Genomic DNA, 21,492 nt, shown 5'->3' on the forward strand with positions numbered 1-21,492 from the left:
TTAATAGTAAATTAGTTCTTAATTTATTATGATTACCTTTTATATTTGTACAAAATGTTTAAAATGCCCTTTGTTTAGCCAACATTTTCAAGATTGTTTTTTTTTTTTGAAAATAAAAATAAAGGATGGAGGGTATGGCTGAAATCTATAGAAAGCAGGCTGGAGTCGATATTCCTTTTTAGGTCAGACAGCAGAGAGCAGTCATAGTAGTGTATCATCTCCTGAGGCATATAATTAATAGTTGTCAGATATTATGTTTTGGAATAAGTTTTCACAGTATGACCACAGTAACCAACCTTTTTACATGACTGAGATGGAATTAGTTCGACAGTTTACAATGACTTTAACTTTATTACAACAAATCATGTGTATGACTGCATGTCATTTGTGCCTATATGATGATCTACAATGTTGCATCATGAGTTTTGGATCATTATAAATTTTCTGGAAATGTACTATGTTGTGTTTCTTAGACATGTGTATTTACACATGCAGTTGAGGACATCTCTGGCAATGTATTGTGCAGGTACATGTTGCCTATAGTCTGCAGCAATGTCTTTCCAATACTAGCTTGTTGAGAGAGGGGACCGGGCTGAATTTGATGGGTAATTCACTCAGCTGTTATCAGATACTTCCACTACTGCACTCGCATGTGGTATGACACTCTGTCAGTGTTTTCTTAAAGGTTTCCCAGTATATGAATGTGTTGTGTCAGACTCATTTTAAGAAGTATTGCATGTTGCTACCTGAGTTTGTATTCTGCACTTCATCAAGTAGAGATTTGTTTGAGGGATCTTCACTATCTACCTACCATACAGACATGAGCATTGCACCATTAGTATATACATATGTAACATAGATATATGCACCATTAGTATCTATGTATATACCATAGCTAAATTGCACCATTAGTATTTGCGTATATAGCATAGATACATGCACCATAAGTATCTGCATATATAGCATAGATATGTGCACCATTAGTATCTGCATATATAGCATAGATACATGCTGCATTAGTATCCGCATATATAGCACAGATACATTGCACCATTAGTATCTGCATATATAGCATAGATACATTCACTATTAGTATCTGCATATATACCACAGATGCATGCACCATTAGTATCTGCATATATAGCATAGATACATTCACTATTAGTATCTGTGTATATTGCATAGATACATGCACCATTAGTATCTGCATATGTGTCAGAAACATGCACCATTAGTATCTCTATAGATAGCATAGATGCATTGCACCATTAGTTTCTGCATATACAGCATTGATGCATGCATCATTAGTATCTCCTTGCATAGCATAGATACCTTGCACCATTAGTATCTCCGTATATAGCATAGATGCAGTCACTATTAGTATCTGTGTATATTGCATAGATACATGCACCATTAGTATCTGCGTATACAGCATTGATACATGCATCATTAGTATCTCCTTGTATAGCATAGATGCAGTCACTATTAGTATCTGTGTATATAGCACAGATACATTGCACCATTATTATCTGCCTATATAGCATAGATGCATGCACCATTAGTATATGTGTATGCAGCATAGATACATTCACGTTTAATATGCTTATACAGAATATATACATTGCATCATTAGTATCAACATATATACCGCAGATGTGTGCACCATTCGTATTTGCATATGTAGCTTAGATACATGCACTATTAATATCTGTATATATAGCATAGATGCATGCACCATTAGTATCTGCGTATGTGTCATAGATACATGCACCATTACTATCTCTATAGATAGCATAGATGCATTGCACCATTAGTATCTGCGTATATAGCACAGATATATGCACCATTTGTATCTCTGCATATAGACCAGATACATTGCGCCATTATTGTCTGGATATACAGCATTGATACATGCACCATTAGTAATAACTTATATAGCAAAGATACATGCACCATTAGTATCTTTGTGTATAGCACAGATATATGCACCATTTGTATCTCTGCATATAGCATAGCTACATTGCACCATTAGTATCTGTGTATATAGCAAATATGCATGCACTATTAGCATCTGTGTATATAGCAAAGATACATGCACCATTAGTATCTGCATATATAGCATAAATACATGCACCATTAGTTCATAGGTTCACAGGTGTGTACTAGGCTAATGGCCCTGGAGCCTTTAAAAGCCTAGCCTATAGGATTACCCTGGCATTGTGCCACCAGACCTTAGTTCCCAGTGCCTCAGTCAAGTAGAGCCACTGGAGTGATCCCCAGTGTGAATTTTCTATTCCCATCCACTCATTAAGATTTCTCTTGAAGAGGGCCAGTGAGGTGCTCTGTTCGACATGTATGAAAAGTCTATTCCATAGCATGGGCAGTCTCTGGGTTATGAACCTGTCCCTCCAGCATGTTCTGTTGATTGTAGTAATGAGGATGAGGTCTCTGGAGTGTGTGGTGTGGAAGGATTCTTTGGATGTAGCATTTCTAACAGTGCTGGGTCAGACATGGCTTTGTTAGTCAAGCAGAGATTGCCTCTAAGTAGGCGATATGAGACAGAGAATAGTTGGAGTTTTTTTGAGTCTGTCTTTATAAGACAATTGTTTAAGGCCTAGGATCATCTTTGTGAGGTACTTTTGCAGCCTCTCCAGTTGCTGCAGATGTCTAGTAAGGTACATGCTAAATGGGGCATTGTACTCGATGATTGGTCTAATGATGGAAGAGTAGAGGGAGACAATGACCTCTTTTTTCCTGGATGCAAAATCCTTAGTAATGAGATGTGCCACATAGAAGGACTTTCTGACCACAATGGCAATTTGGTGGTCAAAAGAGAGGTTGATGTCAACCTGTGTTCCCAGATCTCTTATAACACCTTCTGTGTTCAGTGGACTACCATCAATATGGTAATTCATGGGAACTGAGTTTTCCCAAAGGGGATGATGACATATTTTTTGGCATTGAGCCTAAGGCCATGGTTCTGACACCAGTCATTGGTCTCAGTGAAGCCTTTCTGCAGGATGTCACTTGGGCAGTTAATAATAGCTCTCAATTTGCAATCGTTGAGAACTTTGTCAGCTGGAGTCCGTTCACATTGGTCTGGACTTCAGAAAAGTAGACACCAAACAGGAGAGGACCCAGGAAGGAACCCTGTAGGACTCCACTCATGACTGGTCAGCAGTCTGACTTGTAGTCAGCTACTTTCACACTGTGGGTTCTATCTGTGAGCCCGTTTGCAACCCACTTAGTGATAGAGGGGTTGATGAAGTGAGTTTTATATGATTCCTGAGTGTGGAATGGTATCAAAGGCCTTGGCCAGATCAAGGTAGGCTGTATGAACCAGCTTGCCCTCATCTACATCTCTGGTGACTGACTCAAAGAAGTCCACCAGGTTGAGCAGGCATGATCTACCCTTCACAAAACCAAACTGTGTGGGATCCAGAGTTTGGAGATTTATTTATTTTATTTTTTTATTTTACATTTGTGACTTCGACTGGGATAGTCCAACTGGATGCATGTCCATTTTCAGCTGAGGCCCGGGGAGAAAAGCTCCAAGGATAAGCAGATACAGCATTACATAATACCAGCATTACATATTACAAACATACTGTTTACAGAGATTACATAAGTAAGGAAGTTAAACAAGTTCCACAGGTTAGAGTTAATCCCGAGCGTAAGTCAGGATTAAATTAAATTACACAGTAAGATGGTTAACAGATTTTTACACATTCTAGAGAGAGTTAGCCAGGCTTGATACAGTGACATAGCCAGTTAAGTGACAAATGTTGTTTGAGTCTAGTTTTAAATTGACCTAAGGTGGAAAGTAAGGTAATATCAGCTGGAAGAAAGTTCCAGGATCTACTTACAGAGTTTGCAAAGAGAGAGTCACCGGCTGTGTTATTAATTTTGCTAGTCTGAATTAGTAGTTTGTTACAGGATCAAGGCGGTCTAGGATTGTTATAGGGGGTGATAATATTTTTAAGTGCAGGAGTATTGTCTGGATTATAGAGGATTTTATAGGCCATAATCAGTTGGTTATACTGGATTAGGCTGGGTAGTTCAAGCCACCCAAGCTGGTTTAGATTGATGCAATGATGTGCCCTAAATGGCAGCCCAGTGTCTCTCCTTATATCATTGTTTATTAGGTCCATGATGATGCATTACATAGTTTTGCATATCAGACTCATCAGGCTAATGGGGTGATAGTTCCCAGGGTCTGTAGTAACTCCTCCTTTGTGGAGAGGGATGACTGTAGCAGTGCTCCATTTAGTAGGGACAAAGCCTGAGATGAGGCTGTGATTGAACAGGGCACACAGGTGTGGTGCCAGTTCATTCTGTAGTTCATGTAGAACACAGCCAGGGATATTGTTAGGTCCCATAGAAGCTGTACTCTTGGCCTTGGACAGTGCTGTTTTAACCTGTGCAGCAGTAATACTGGGTGCCTGGCAATCTACTGATATTGTGATTGGTCCTTTGGGGGGAGAGAGAGGTAAAGCTGGCACTGAATCTGTCAGCCAGTATATGGGCAATATCTGTTGGCTCAGTATAGGAGGTGCCATTGTGCAGTAGCTCAGAACAAATCTGGGTATTGCCATGGAGATTCTTTACATAACTATATAAGGCCTTGTGGTTGTCTTTACTATCTGTTGAAATTATGTTTTCATAGCTAGCTTTAGATGATTTGATGAGGGATCTCATCTTTTTCTTGAGGTTGATGAGGAAGTTTTTCCAGTCTTGGGACTTCACCTTATTCTGCATCAGTTTCTTCCTTCTGTTGTAGAGTTTGTTTATGGCAGAGGACCACCAGAATGGCTTCGTTTTTTTGGAGGAGATTGTCTTGGTTCTACTAGGTATGGTGAGATCCATGCATTTGTGTACGTGTTCGTACAGTGCATTAGTGTAGGATTTGGTGGTCATGCAACTATTCTCCATTTGCATGGGTGCCATGAAGTTAGGCACCTCTGTTTTTAAGAGGCGAAAGTTAACTTTGGATAAGTTTTTCATGGTGGTTACCTTTGTAGGGGGGTGGGGGATATGGATTTCCAAAGTGATTAGTTTGTGGTCAGATCTAACCAGGGAGGAGTTGACTATTATTGTAGAGCAACAGTCACCCATGTTAGTAATGACCAGGTTAAGGATGTTGCTCCCTCTAGTGACTGTAAGAGTGAGCTGGTCCAGGGCATTGGAATGAATGCATTCCAGGAAATGTTGGGCAAATGTGTTGGTACATGAGTAGTTTACTCAGTTAATGGAGGGGTAGTTGAAATTGCCCAGTATGAGAGTGTTAGGTTGGACCCTAATATTCTCCAGGGTGCTTATGAATGTAGAGTGTGAGTCTTAGGACATGGCTGAGGCCCTATAGCAGGCTACGACCTGAATCGCTGTTTTACCCAATGCTAGCTGCAATTGAAGTATCTCTGATGCAGTATGTTGGGGTACTAGTCTGGAGGTGTGTGCATCCTTTATGAATATGGAAATACCTCTGCCTTTGGAGCTTTGGTCCAATGGGGCCGAAAGGTGTGGAATGAGTTATAGCCTGGTAGTGCAGGGGTGCTTTCTGCTGCCTTGAACCAGGCCTCTGTTACAGCACAAATGTCGATGTTCTCCATTTCAAGGAGAGCTTCGAGCGAGTGCATCTTGAGATTTAGACATCTAACGTTGAGCTGCAAGATCCTCAGACTGCATGTGTTTGTAGCTGTTACAGTGGTAATTTGGTAAAAAAGGAACTATAGGGGTGGCAAGAGCATTGGCCAGTATCTGAAAGCTCAGGAATAGCAGATGCAGGCCATCTCATGCAAAGCATTGAGATCTGTCAGTCATATCATCTCAGGCAGACACATACTGTATCCCCTTGGAATGACACCAGAAACTTAGCCAATTGTTGAAATCAATAATTTTTTGCTTGCACTGTGATATCATTCTGGGTGATGGTAGGATACTGCTCAGGGCTAGGGTCATACCCACCTGGGCTACATAATCTGAAAGCTCATCCATGTCTCTTTTCATGTAGTCCAGGGAGGTACGACTCAGGTCATTCACACCCACATTTACAATGATAGAATCATATTTGTACCTGTTGTTGAGGGACCTGAGTGTGTGCATTATGTGGCAGATCCTGGCACCGGCCTCTGCTGTTTGGGTAGATTTTTATTGACAGACTCTGTGAAGGTGGGTGTGTGGATCTGCGTATATAGCATAGATGCATGCACCAATAGTATCTGCATATATAGCATAGATATATTGCACCATTAGTATCTGCAAATATACCACAGATGCATGCACCATTAGTATCTGCATATATAGCACAGATGCATGCACCATTAGTATCTGCATATATAGCACAGATGCATGCACCATTAGTATCTGCATTTATAGCACAGATGCATGCACCATTAGTATCTGCATATATAGCACAGATGCATGCACCATTAGTATCTGCGTATATAGTATAGATATAGTGCACCATTAGTATCTGCAAATATACCACAGATGCATGCACTATTAGTATCTGCATATAAAGTATAGATACATTGCAACATTAGTATCTGCATATATATAGCACAGATGCATGCACCCCTAGTATCTGCATATACAGCATTGATACATGCATCATTAGTATCTGCGTATATAGCATAGATACATGCACCATTAGTATCTGTGTATACAGCATAGATACAGTGCATCTTGTATTGTGTGATAACATATGCTACCATACACATGTAAGTATTCTTCTACAGCTGTAGCTACAAGCTACCATGTGTCCCTTGCTGGCAGACTTGCTTGATATTGTTGACTATTATGCATGTTCGACATCATGGCAGATGCATTTAATTTGTACTGTCCCACTGTGGACATATGACTGTAACTCTGAGTGGTGTTCTGTTTTCTTCAAATACTTGCAGTCTGGAGTTTTGCCCCTGTTTTTTAATGTATTTGGACACTCTTGCACATGTACATTTCCACTGCTTTTTCTGCAAGCATGCAACTCTATGCAGACATTGTAGATTTATGCTGTCTTGCCTAAGTATCCCATGCCAGATCTGCTGACTAATGCACCCTTTCTAGCACTTGATATTGTGTCTTCACACAAATCCATACCTGCATGACATTGCATGCAGCACCTCTGCAGCACCTTTGTTCTGTGAGTAGTCTTTCTTGTACTCTGCTTTCCACAAGACTATGTATTGACTTGTACAACAATATGTACCGTGTTCCACTGATTTCATCCATTTGACATTATTTATCAGCTGCACTGCATTATGAACTAGGCATTGTTACATGTATCACTGACCTCTGTTACACCCTGTGGCACTGATTCCATCCACATGATGATTTATCTGCTGAACTGCATTATGAAACAGACATTGTTACCTGTACCTCTGACCTCTTTCACACCCTGTTCCACTGATTTCACCCACATGACATGATTTAAATGCTGCACTGCATTATGAACTAGACATTGCTATTTGTATCCCTGACCTCTGTTACATGCAGTGTTTTCTGTATGCTTGCTATATAGACATCACATCTTGGATACTCCTCTTCCTGTGGCATGCAACATGTGCTGCACGACCTCTCTAAATGGTATTTGAAAAGTGCTTTGTAGGCTTATTCTTATACACCACTTCTCTTCCTATCTTCCTCCGCCTTTAATACTGGTAGCCCAGCATTGTGAACCTTCGGTCAGCTGTGTGGATTTTGGAAGATTTACGGTGGAATATTTTTCTTGTGTACTTTCAATCATTTATTAGCTGTTTCGTTTGCAGACTGATGCTCATTTTACCTAACTTTAGTTGCACACACTGCATCCTCTTCTCTATAGTGCTTGCAGACATATGTGGCTCTGTGGCATTTGTTGACCCCCAACTGTCCTTTTCCAGTCCCATTTAACCTTGTTACTCTTACCTTTTTTCTATCTAGCCAGAATACTCAATCCTGACCTCCCCCTCACTGCCTCCAAGACAGAAGCCTAGGAAACAGCAGTAACATCTAAATTATAGAGAAACACTCCAAAAAGGAACCAACTCTTACTTCCTACCAGATGCCTCAACTTTATACCTGGATAATTGGAGATATAAAACTAATGTATGTACCATGTTACATTAATATGTTTTAAAATATTTATTGTCAAACCCAAGGGTACCTCATATATCACCACTGCCCCCATCCAGTCTCTCTTACCCCTCAGTTATTCTGTATCTTAGCCTAAATCCTAACATGCTTTTCTGGTCACTCCTTCTACTGCACTAACTGAGAGCCCATTCCTTCTGTTCTACCATTCTACAAACTTTATTCCTTATTTTAGCCATAATTAAACCTTTCTCTCTGGTAGGGTCTGCTTTGATCTCTCTCTCCCACTACAATTCTCCTCTCATTCACTTATTCCTTATTTTAGTCTTCCCCTTTTAATCTTATGCTATTACTGTTTTCTCGGCATATTCTTCACCACCTTACCTGTCTACCTCTCCTGGCAGTTAATTTGAGAAAAACGTACTTGCTTCTTGGTTGTTTATTTCTGAATTATTCTCCACTTAGCCTGGGTCAGCTAGATTCATTTGCCCTCGCTATACTCAGGCTCACTCCTCTCCCCTGCTCTACCCCCATTCCCACCCACCCCAGGCTCCTGACCTTTATACCTAACTAGCTACTCCCCTAAGCCTCACTCTCACACAACCTCATATCTATATAGCCACTCCTCTTCTCACTCCCCTCAATTCACATCACCATCTAACTTCACTACACATCACCTCACTCACACAATGCCCAAATTGCACAATCTCTTCAGGCTAGTACCCCTACATAATCTCCCCACTCTAACCACAACCTACATAAGTGCAGACACACCTAAATCCCTACTCACTCCTGTAAACATATTTACCAAAATTCACAACAATACATCAACACTTTGTCAGTGTATAATGTGGCCTCTAACCTTTATATTAATAATAAGCCTCACCATCACCCTACACTTAACCTCCTACCACTACACTACCAACTCAAAATTTCAAATTAAATCCCTTATCTGCCCAACCCATACACAAGACAAACCAGCCTCTTTAGTAATATCTCCTTCTATCTACAACATCTCAAATCTTGCCACATTCAAAGTAACCCCATACCAACTAAACAACTACATTTCCTCAAAATATAACATATCTATAATCAAATACCTAAAAAACATTATCCAAATAGCTTCCCAAATCATACGTACTGGAGATGTGCAACCAAATCCTGGCCCTACAATAATAACACCCCCCCCCCCGCTACCAAACAAAAAATATTCTAACCTCCCAGAGGAAATCAACTGATCTCCTTATACTAAACATAAACATAAAGAGTATACTGAACAAACTACCAGAGATACATGGTACCCTGGCCCTCTACTCCAACAACATAGTCCTTGTCACAGAGACCTGGATAAAACCACTTAACAATAATAATGACTTTGTTCCACCTGGTTACAATGTTCTTAGGCAAGATAGAATATCCACAAGAGGCGGAGGCATTGGTCTCCCCTTCAAAAACAACCTGACCATTGAAATGTTAGTCAACAAACTACCCAAGTTCAGTAATGCAGAAACTATGTTCACCAAGCTGAAAATCAAATCAAAAAATACTTACACATAATTGGTACTTATACACCTCTCCACAATGACATTAATACAGTAGAATCCATTCTAGACTGGGCATCCCAAATATTTCACCAAGAAGCAATCATATTATGTGACATTAATATCGACTGGTCTTCCTGTAACTCATTCCACCTCACTAACCACATTAACCTACATGGATTCACTCAACTAATCAAAACCACAACACAGGTAGTTGAAGCATGAAAAAAGAAGTCCATCCTAGACTTTATCCTTACTAACAGACCATCTCAATCCTACCCCTCAGGGTCCCTCCCAAAAAACCTTAGTGACCACCTTCCCACATTTATAATTAGACACCAAGTGAATCAATTAAAATCCTCCACCCTCCAACAAATCTGATACACAAGGAATTTCAAAACCCATGATTTCATATCTGCACTTAATCAATGTAACTGGAGACTCACCTCTCCCCTTGGAAAGTGCCATACACTACTTCAACAACACTTTGCTAAACATTCTAAATCATTGTGCCCCTATCAGAACTGTCAGAACTAAATCCAACTATGCCCCTGGCTGACCAAAGATACCATCTACTGCTAAAACAAGGAGATAAAGCATAGGACTCATGGCATCAAAATAAAACCCAAACTAATAGACATGCATACCAGGAACTAAGGAACAAAGCCAAAAAACTAAGTAGGACAGACAAAAGGAATCACTATATAGGCATTCAAACCAAACACAAAATTGCTGGGCTGTCCTTAATAAAATCTTATAACCAGGAAAGATCAGTACTCCAACCCCTAACACTGACACCACCACCAATAAAATTACCACCCAATTCAATGAACACTTCACCAAATCCATCCTAGCCCTAACCAATAATAGTTCTCCCATTTCATATCCAAACCTTTATTTCATACCAGCAGACCAAAACCTCTTCTACTTACAGCCTGTCCCAACTAGCACAATATATAAATATCTGAATAGCCTTAGACCCACAACCCTGGCCACTGACAAATTACCTGCAGAATATCTAAAGATCACAGCCAAAGCAATCTCTTACCAAGTCTCCATGCTCATTAATTGCTCTTTATCAGAACAACACATACTTCTCTGTGGAAAATTTTGCATATAATACCACTCCACAAAGTTGGTAACTCTGTGGTGCTATCTAATTATTGTCCAATTGCCATTTTATCCTCTTATCTAAAATCCTCAAAAAATGTATGCATTCCCAAATAATACACTATCTCCTCCCTAATAAACTGCTAATCAACACCCAGCATGGATTCCTCCCCAATCACAGTACTACCACAGCCCATATTAGCTTTACCAATACAATAAAAGAACATTGAAACAATGGTAAACTAGTATCCACTGTATTCCTAGATTTCTCCAAGGCCTTTGATACTGTCTCCCATCCCAAACTTTTTTATGTTCTCTCTGATCTTAATTTCAGCCACTCCACACCATCTAACCAACTGACAACAACAAGTAAAATGGCAAAACTCCTTATCCCCCCTCCTACCTGTCACCCTAGGGGTCCTCCAAGGATCTATTCTTGGACCTCTTTTTTCAACATATTAATCAACCAACTCCACAAAGCTACTCAGCATGCCACTCCGGTCTAGTATGCCTATGACTCCACTCTTATCTGCCCTGCTCCATCACTCCTTCAACTCCAGAAATTGATACAAGAGTCCTTTACAGCTGTTGAAACCTGGTTAGCCAACTCTCAACTAATAATTAACCCAAATGAAACACAGCTAATGATATTCTATCCCACTAGATCCTTAGATGCGATACCACCATTCACAATATTCTCAGCTAATAACACCCCTATCACACCTGTCCAACACACCAAACTTCTAGGGGTTATAATAGATCACAACATGAAATTTGATATGCACATTGCACAGACAATAAAGAAAGTCCATAAACAACTTGGAACCCTATATAGATGCAAAACGTACCCACCAATGAAAGTAAAGCCACCATTGCAAGAACCCACCTACTATCCACACTCCTCTATGCCTCCCCCATACTCATCAACCTAAAGAAAGCAGACTTTAACAAACTAAACACCTGCTACAATAAAATAGCTAGGTTTGCTACTGACTCACCCTTCAGGACACATCACTGCATAGCAATCAAGCAACTGTCCTGGCTAGAATTACCCAACCTGTTCACATATAACCAGCTTACAATAGCCCAACAAATTCTATATTATCCCGATAAAGTTGCTGCTCTTCAAGGCCTACTTAATATCTACTCTAACAAACACCTATTAAGACCCACCAATAAAGCACTGGCTGACACAGGCAAAAGCAACAATAGCTCTGGGGGCTCCTTGTTTTCCATTTCTGTTACAAAAGCATGGAATGTCATCCCCATAGGTATTAGGACCAATGAAAACAAAAAAAATATAAAAAAACTCCTCCAGTCCCATTTACATAGTTCTTGGTTATGTAATTGTTCTGACCCTGGGTAGCTTCATTTAATTAGATCATATAATACTTTAACCTTCTATGAAAGCTTGCAACACCTCCTTTCTATACTCTTAATCAATGTGTGTTTACTGTACTAGCCACTGATGAATATAACTAAATGACTGAAAAAAAAAAAATCCTTTCAACTGTATTGATTATTGTAACACACTGTGCTCCTTATAGTATCTTAGCCTTGGAACCATACCTTATTAATATTTTGACTCTGTACTTTACTTTATTAACACGAGTATTGCATTTACTGTATTTATACTAACATTCTGTTGTAATTGTCTTGCCTTTATGCAACTACATTATGATAAAATTGGGTTTTTGTAACCACTTACCCCAAAAACTATATTCATGTTAGTGACATATTTTCTTTTTTTACATTTTGAAATAGTTTTGCTATACTCCTGATTAGTGACACTGTATAACATTGTATTGCTACTTAATGCCATGTAATAATCCTGTAACATTGCTGTTTAATGCTAATTTATAATGAAAATTGTAGAATATGTTGGAGATTTTCTCCTCGGGCCTCCGCTGAAAAAGGGCTCTTCAGCTCAGTTGGATAATCCTGGTCAACAAATGTAAAATAAAAAATAAATAAATAAATACATAATTTTTGTGAAGCTTTTCTCCCTGGGCCTTCACTGAAAATGGGATAAATACCCAGTTAGACTTTCCTGGTAAACAAATGTAAAATAAATAAATACATAAATAAATAAACAAACAAATCTTTCATTTATTTCACATCCAAGAAGTTTATTTCCTCTGTCCCAACATTGTAAGTAAATCTAAAAATGTTGTGCTTTGGTTTATATAGGTAATAAAATCATCTAGTGTATCCCATGTACCTCTCTAAAGAATAAAAATGTCATCAAAAAGCATAAGTACTCTAACATTTTAGAATAATTTGCTGAACTGAACACACGATTCTGCTCCCAGTTCAATAAAACCAAGTTTGCAACACCAAGGCAATGCCACTGATTTGTTTATAGTAATCTTGTAACTTTGTGGAATAAAATTGTAGAAAAGCTGCTGCTTGTGCCATTGGTGGTGTTTTTTTTCTGGATCTGAAGCTGGTTCCTGGGTTTATTAAGTAGTGGATAGATACTTAGCCGCACTCAGTTGTTCTAAGGTTTCATCTGTACTGGACATGGGTAAGCACTGATTCTTTGTTATTGCACAATTTCCTGTTCACAAAATCTGATGCTGCCATCTTTCTTTTTGGCTAACAGCACTGGTAAGGTGCAGGGACTGTTGGACTCCTGGATCACCCCTGGTTCCACAATGTCTTGCACTTCCACAACAATATTTGCCTAACTATTCTAGGTACCCTGTAAGGGCCTTGTTTGATGGGTTGCTGGGATTTTCTGTTTACATGGTACTACACCAGGTGGGTACACCCCAGTATACAGGTAAACATATCCTCTTACTCCAGTACCATTGTTCAGCTTTCCTGAACCTGGCTAGGAGACAGGTGCTAGGGGGAGTCCACATTATAAACCAAGATGTCAGGCAAGGTCTCACAATGGAGATCCACTTCCAGATCCTCCTCTAATTCCTCCTGAAAATCCTCTACAGATACTGAGTTTAAAGATCTCTTTCTGTCACAGTAGGGTGTTATCATGTTAACATATTAGAGTCCAAACCAAACAGTGCACATCACGTAACGTAAAGGCATTAACGCAAAGTCAAAATATTCGAATCTGTGATTATGCACTTTCGATATTTTAAAAATTTGCCTTTATGGTCACAAAATACTGAAATTCAAGATTTCAGTATTTCACGATATATATATATATATATATATATATATATGTATATGTAGATAGATATATATATATATGTGTATATATATATATATATATGTATATATATATATAGATATATATATATATATATATATATATATATATATATGTATATATATATATATATATATATATATATCTTTCCAGTAAGCCAAATTGAACCATTTGCATTAGTAACATATTACAGCATGTACTTGAATTGCTAACTTATCTTAATACAATATGTAAGAGTAAAATAAAAAAACATAAGGCATGCAACCTGACAATAGCTTTCAAATTATAGGTAAAAGACGTGAACAGTAAAAGTTAATTATGAAAAACATTGTTAAAATGATGAACAAAACAGAGTTAGTTATGAATGATGTTTCCTGTCATGTAATAATTTCTGCCATGTATTAATTTACCTCAGGCTGAGCAGCACAGCATTTGTTCAAAGTCCAGAATAAACACAGCTGCAGGACAAAGTATGTGAGGATAGCCTATGACAGAACAAAAGAAATGACAGGGAATGTAATAATATGAATAAAAGCACGCACTTATAATTACAGTATCACATTATGTTCCCATTAAATAAAGAGCATAAAGCTTTCAGTTATGTTAGTTCAAAGGAACATTTTTGCTGTTAGTATAAAACTGAGAAATTCCACACAGATATTAAAATTTACTTTTTTACCATCTCTTACATGAATATAAATACAGGGCTAAGAAAACTGCAACAGATCCATATATATATATATATATATATATATACAGAAATATACTACATAACTCTCATTAAATTCTTTGTCATAAGATAATGTACTTATACATTGTCATAATTAATCAGTGTACTTCTACATTCTTCCATGACTTATTTTAAATATTCAAGATTCTTTATGTTTTAGTAAATAAAAAACTTCATTTAATGTAACATTTCTACAAAGCCTTCCCATCTTCATCAACTTGTTTTATTTTTTCTTTCTCCCTGGGATTCACGAACGGCCGATTTCCATGCAGGAAAAGTGTAGGAGCTTCTGCATGGAAATTACCGCTGAGCGATCCAGAAAAGTTCAGTTTTCCATGTGCATGAGCTGCTCTACACTATTCAAGCATGGAAAACTGACAAATATGAAGATCACCTCATTTGCTGGTGAAAACCATTCAAATGAGGTGATTTTTGTGATCCAGCAAGCTGCCAGGTCTCTGTGTTAGACCAGTGTCAGTGCAGAAATGTATTCAGAAAATAACTGAGTACATTTCTGCATCTGAGAAAACAGAGGTATGTCAGCTTGTGTAAAAGCATGTGTTATGTTTAATACACATGCCAGTGGCCAAATATAAGGCCATTGCCATTAAAAACAGTTTATTTTATTTAAAATTAAGATTTGTTTTGGCCGAGCTCAGCTGTTTAAGCTTAGGGCAGCGGCACGCAAGCAGGATTGTGCCGAAAATTAAAAAAAAATGAGAAAAGTTAATTTTAAGTTAAATCTACATTTTGCCATTATAGTCAATGGCATGCAGAATGTAAACAATACCAGGGAGCGCTGGTTGTCAAGGGGAAAGGGTCCGTCTAAGTGCAGTAACTAATGACCTACACACTGGGGTATGCAAATGAGGGGAGTTATACTGAATCACAGAATTCTTCAAAGTGTCAGCTTGTACCTAACTATGTAGGTGCAGCAATACAACAGCGCAAGTATAAGAGTTGACTGACTTCATAAGGGGGTGTGTCATGCTTTCTGTAAGCTCACTGGAGCTCTATCACCCTTGTCTGCCCTTAGCTAAGCACAGCTAAGGAAGGGGGTGCATCAGATGTGCCTGAGCACTGTGTACATAGCCTAAACAGGTGTGCATGCTGCGCACCGGGATATAACCCAATAAAAAAGGAAATAGCAGCTCTGTTTACATTTGAGCACTGGATATGTGTGTCATGCCTTGGGGCTTAAATAAGGAGGAACTAGGAAGGGGAAACAGCAGTAGGAAGGCAATCAAGGGGAACTAGCATAGCTGGCAGGTGCAATGTATCAGAATCTGCCAATTACACATGCATCAGCCCAGCACACTAATATAAACTTTGCAAACACCCTACAGACTGTTTTTTCCCACAAACTCTTCACCCCTCGATGTACACAGATGGGGAATGTTTAACTGGCAACGCTAACTAAAAATGTTAGAGGCTGCTGCTGCTTTACTCCATCAATATGTGCTAGAGACTGAGGGTGGTGAGGAGGAGAATGCTGACAACCCACAGTGAGGAGGAGGAGTAGAAGACAGTACAGACCCAGGATATCCTACCAGGTCCTACATGAGCTGGAGATAATGCAGCACTATAGGGTAGAGAGGGACATTCTACAGAAAATCGTTGAGCTGTGCCAGCCACACCTTACACACAGAACTAATAGAGGGGAACCCATCCCAGTGGATACAAAGGTATGTCTAGGTTTAAGAATACTAGCCACAGGTATCTTCCAAAGACCAACTGGGGATATCATGGGGGTCTCACAGGCATCAGCATCCAGGGTACTCCACCAGTTCCTGGATGACATGACATAACATGCCAATGAGCACATATATTTCCCCACCGCCTGTGAGGCACTGACCACACGTATGCGTGTCTTCCACCGTATAGCAGAATACTTTGAGATAGATGGTGCTGGAGACTGCATGCACATCCACATCAAAGCACCACCTGGTGAGCGGGGCAGGGTCTACATAAACTGCAAGGGTATTCCCTCCATCAACTGTCAGGTCATGTGCGATGCCCAGGGCATTATCATGAATGTGTGTGCTGGTAGCTCTGGAAGCTATCACAACTCCCACATCTGGCATTGCTCACATTTGTATCAGGCATTTGCCAGGGGGGACATCCCATGTGGCTATCTAGTGGGGGATGCTGGCTACGCACTGGAGCCATGGCTGATGAAACCCATCAGAAATGCACACACATACCTGAACAAGAATACCATAATGAGGCACACTCACAAACCAGGATCATTGTAGAGCATGTGTTTCAGATGCTCACGTCACGGTTTCACTGCCTTGACATATCCGGTGGAGCCTTGCAGTACTCTGCAGCTACATGTGCACAAATGTTCACAGTATATGCCATGCTACACAATATGATCCTGCGGAAACAGCTGCATCAGGATCAGCATGGGGCAGGGCCACACAGCCCCCCACCATTGCAAAAGCCAGCACAGGCACAGAGGGACTCGGAAGAGGAACATCCTAAGCCTGCCCCTGTAGGCAGAAGGAGGCATGCACAGTATGCCCAGACTTGACAAACAGGCAATGCATAGCACACACACTGACACTGTAGGGACCCAGGGACTGATACATCTCTCCAACTTGCACATATAGTAAAAGGGATGCCAAACATGACACTTCCTGAGCTTTACCATGTACAGGGAGTGTACTATGTGCATCTAACATAGTCAGCCCTCTGGCACTGTCCTCAATACTGGCCCAATGATAAGGTAAGTCATTCTTCCTATCAATTACTGAATGGAGTAGTATGTTCTCATGCTTGTATGTATGATATGGATGCAAGCATGCAAAGGAATTGGGGGGCTGAATGGGATAGCAGCAGACAGCTATATGGGACAGCAGGAAATTCATAACAAATACTGGTGTCAACATACTAGGCAGCACTACAGAAGGTGACAACCCCCACTGCAGTACATGTGATGGCCCAAAGAACTGTGGGTGCCAATAGGTCACACACATGGATGTCAGTGAGGGTCACATATCCACCACCAGCCTCACCCAGCAGGACAGGAGTAGATGACCATGAAGAAAGGCTGGGCTATGGCCTACAAATGATGGCAATGGTGAACAGCCCCACCAGACCTACACAGACATACAACAGGTCTGGTAGTTGCATTCCAGTTCTAAAGGGTAAGAAGTCTGAAACTGAAATATATGCCATTAAGATCTAACAAGTGTACTCTACTGATATGCCTCCTGTCTACATGATAGGTCACAATGCAATATGAAATGGAAGCCAAAAAAGTAACCAAAATACCAGTACAGTAATTTCAAATGTTAAAGTCTGCAGGTGTGCACCCCCCCAATCCCATGTAGAAATGCAGTAACAGATGGCCTGCAGGACTCTCAAATGGCCTCCAGTCCTCTGGCAAAGGCCCATGCCTCACCAATAGTGCCAATGTATGGAATGTTAGGGGGTCCCAACTAACAACCTAACAGTAAACAGAAAACAAATGCAAGGCCATGTTGACAAATGCTAGTAGCATGCCTCCCCATTTCCTACTGCAAGGACTATGGATCAGGCCATAAATACTAATGGGATAAAGGCCCAACTATAGGGATACCTCTGAGATATTGCTTACATAATGTTAGGTAGAGGAGAGAATAACGGGGGGGGGGTGTAGAAGCATGGATGTCATGGAGTGTGTGAAGTATGAAACTCTAATGTCCACCCATACTACTCCAGACTGCAAACCCATGAATGAATAGCCACAAAGCCACTTGTAAACCACAATGTGAAGGAAAACTGACCAGATATATGAGTCCTGCCTCTGGATAACCTGGGTGCATCTGTACAGCTGAGAGGTATGCCCCAGCAGGATATGGCCATTCCATGAAGTTGAGAAAAGCACAAGGAGGGGATCCCCAGCCAGCATACTAACAAGGTGCCGGACCATTTACACAGAACCAGCAGTCTATTGTCTGTAGCTACCCCTCCACAATGGCAGGTGTGTGCCAGAATGTGTAGTCTATATGCCTCAGAATATTGGTCTCAGCTTCATTCATCTTGTATGTCCCTGGTAAATAACTGTGAGCAAAGAATGATTATTGTCAGTAGCTGATGACATGATACATCACAGTGTAAAACAGTACATATGTCAGAAAATCTATGCTATAACCAAACATGTCACACAAGCAGCACAAACAGCAATAGTTACAGTATCCCACATGTGTTAAATCCATTGTGTCTCCATATTGGCAACCTACCTACAGATATCCTGCAGAAACAGTTTGCTAGGTGTGGCTGTAGCACACAAAACCCTGAACTGGAGTCCAACCCACCCTGGAATGGATGCACACACTCAATATAGAAGGTCATACTGGGCATGCTCCTACAATGAAGCCAATGTCTCACAACACAGTGGACTACAGATATTGGTTATTCGCAGCTGTCTGTGCACAGACACCAAATTGTACACGATTGATACTTCACACACACACACACACACACACACATTGGATAAGAATACTCACACATATCTAAGGCCAACATAATATAATATGTCAAACAAACACACACACAGACATGGGGAAGAGAAAGACAGACAGCGACAGAGAGAATCCCATTATGAGTTCTGTCCCACTCACTACACATCCCATTGGCCAATATCACATGATATGCTGATGTCATTCATTGAAGAAATACCTTTGGTCAGCCCTCAGCCCTGTAGTGTCAGTGGTGCTTGTGATAACTGTGTAACACTACAGTACAAATAGGTAACCATGTAGCAGTTGTAACCTCAGTCCTGTCAAATGTAAAGTTGTGTGTGTGTGTGTGTGTGTGTGTGTGTGTGTGTGTGTGTGTGTGTGTGTGTGTGTGTGTGTGTGTGTGTAGATGAATGTGGTTGAGGCCATTCACACTCATTAAACCTCCTTTACCCCTCCTTCAGCACTGCTGCTGATGTCACTCACCTTCAAAGATACATTTGCACAGCTTTGCAGCATGTAAGCTCCATGGCAAGTGCAATAAATGTGGAATAATGTAAAAGCAATAACAATGTAGGTAGGGGTTTGAATCTCATTCCTGGCAAGTGTCTGTGTGTGTATACTAATGTATGTCTGTACCTCAAAGATTTTGGTCTCATTTACACCCAGTACACATCTCTGTGTGTGTGTACATATGTATGGCTGTACCTCAAAGATTTTGGCCTCATTTACACCCAGTACACATCTCAGTGCCTCACTTTAGCAGTCCTGCAGATATCATCCACCTTAGAAGTACCTGTTGGCAGCTCTAAACCATGTACGGTCAGTGGTGCATGTGGTAAATGAGTAGCACAATGGTCCAAAAGGATAATTAGGGTGAGGTTTGAACCTTGCTCCTGGCAAATGTGGCTGTAGAATAAAACATTTTGTGGAATCTGTAAACCACTGCATCACCCAAGGTCAGTATTTACAAGGGCTGGTGATGTTCCTCACCTTAGAAGTATCTTGGGACAACCTCCCATCCTATAAACTATGTGTCGCATGAGGTAAATGCATTACACTGTAGCAGCAATACATAACTAGGAAAGGGTTTGAAACTCATAACTGGCAAGTGTGTGCGTGTATGACTGCCATCAGTATCATGTGTGTGGGTCAGTGTGATTGTGTAATCCATTAGGGGGTAGGTTTTGCTAAATTATTATTTTGAGGACCTTGTATATGTCACAATGTCCACATTACAAGGCCAACAGTTATCAAACACCATAGAGGTTGGTGTAGACAATCCACAGCCCTAAATGTCTAGTGCCATGTGCAATGACTACGTGACAGTATGAATTAGGGAACAATATAGGCAACCCTTCTAATACTCAGAGACCAATTTCCACCCACGTATTATACACAAACACACTTGGCTAGGCAACAACCACTATATCAGTAGTTCCCCTGCATATTGCCTCACAGATACTACTCACAGTGTGATTGCAGTGGATTATATGCCTGTTGACTACAACAGTGCCACTGACACCAGAAAGTACTTTGATGTATTACATCTCCTGTGTGTGTGTTATCCAGCAAGTAAAAGGACATGGCACCCTGTTCCATCCCCTCAGTAGCCCAATCAATGTGCACAGTGGCTCTTTGACCATGTTCCACACTGGATGCCTGCAACAACTGTAGAGTCTGCAAATGTACCCCACAAAGGGAATACCATGCCTTATACACATGCTCTGTATGGACAGATGCCACTAACTCTGGTAAAAACAGGCACAGCAGGAAACCATAAAAGCCGGCAAAAAATGAATACTGTCACACCAATATGGAATAAAATAAAGAAAAAAACTTTAATGTGAGCGCTTTTGGCAAGCACAATAACTTGCCTTCTTCAGACAAACAGCTATACAACAGTTTTGGTTCTCCTTATATACTATTCAGCTGAGTAAATTAATGAGTCAGCCTACTTAACAAGCAGGAAAATTTTAAAGATGCCACTAACTCCACTGAATACCTGTATTATACTGTCAATGCAAGTGCAATCACTACCAGCCAGGTCTCACCAAATGATGTCAGAAATGCTACATCAGAAGATACCGATCTGTCCACAAAACATGCCCCAGAGACCTCAAGCACACTTCCACAAGTCAAAGAACATGCATGTGGGACATGTGCACAACCCAGACACTGTCCATGTTATGGAATATAGATCATATACCTGGAAAGCAGTGCACATCACTGGCCACCCACAATAGAAATCTGGATGAGTGCATGGGAAATACAATACCCACCCCTGGGGAGCACTCCAGTGACTATACTCCTGAGCCACACTATGGACTATTGTCATGTGGCCTGATGCCAGGGTATTCCCTTGGGCTAGTCTTGTAGTGCCTTCAGGCCCATTCACCTACTACACACCTATGAAGC

General features: G+C 40.4%; 1 protein-coding gene across 2 annotated transcripts in view; it reads right to left on the reverse strand.

The window, feature by feature from the left end:
- LOC122791265 (C1q-related factor-like) overlaps nt 1-21,492 on the reverse strand; it is a 618,865-nt gene that overhangs the window by 38,495 nt on the left and 558,878 nt on the right. For both annotated transcript variants that reach the window (XM_044058937.1, XR_006363123.1), the window contains one exon: nt 14,307-14,381. In XM_044058937.1, coding sequence (XP_043914872.1) covers nt 14,307-14,381 — 75 coding nt within the window. The remainder of the gene's footprint in view (nt 1-14,306; nt 14,382-21,492) is intronic.

Source organism: Protopterus annectens, chromosome 17.part0 (genome assembly GCF_019279795.1).
Source record: "Protopterus annectens isolate FY-2018-M chromosome 17.part0, PAN1.0, whole genome shotgun sequence".
NCBI lineage: Eukaryota > Metazoa > Chordata > Ceratodontiformes > Protopteridae > Protopterus > Protopterus annectens.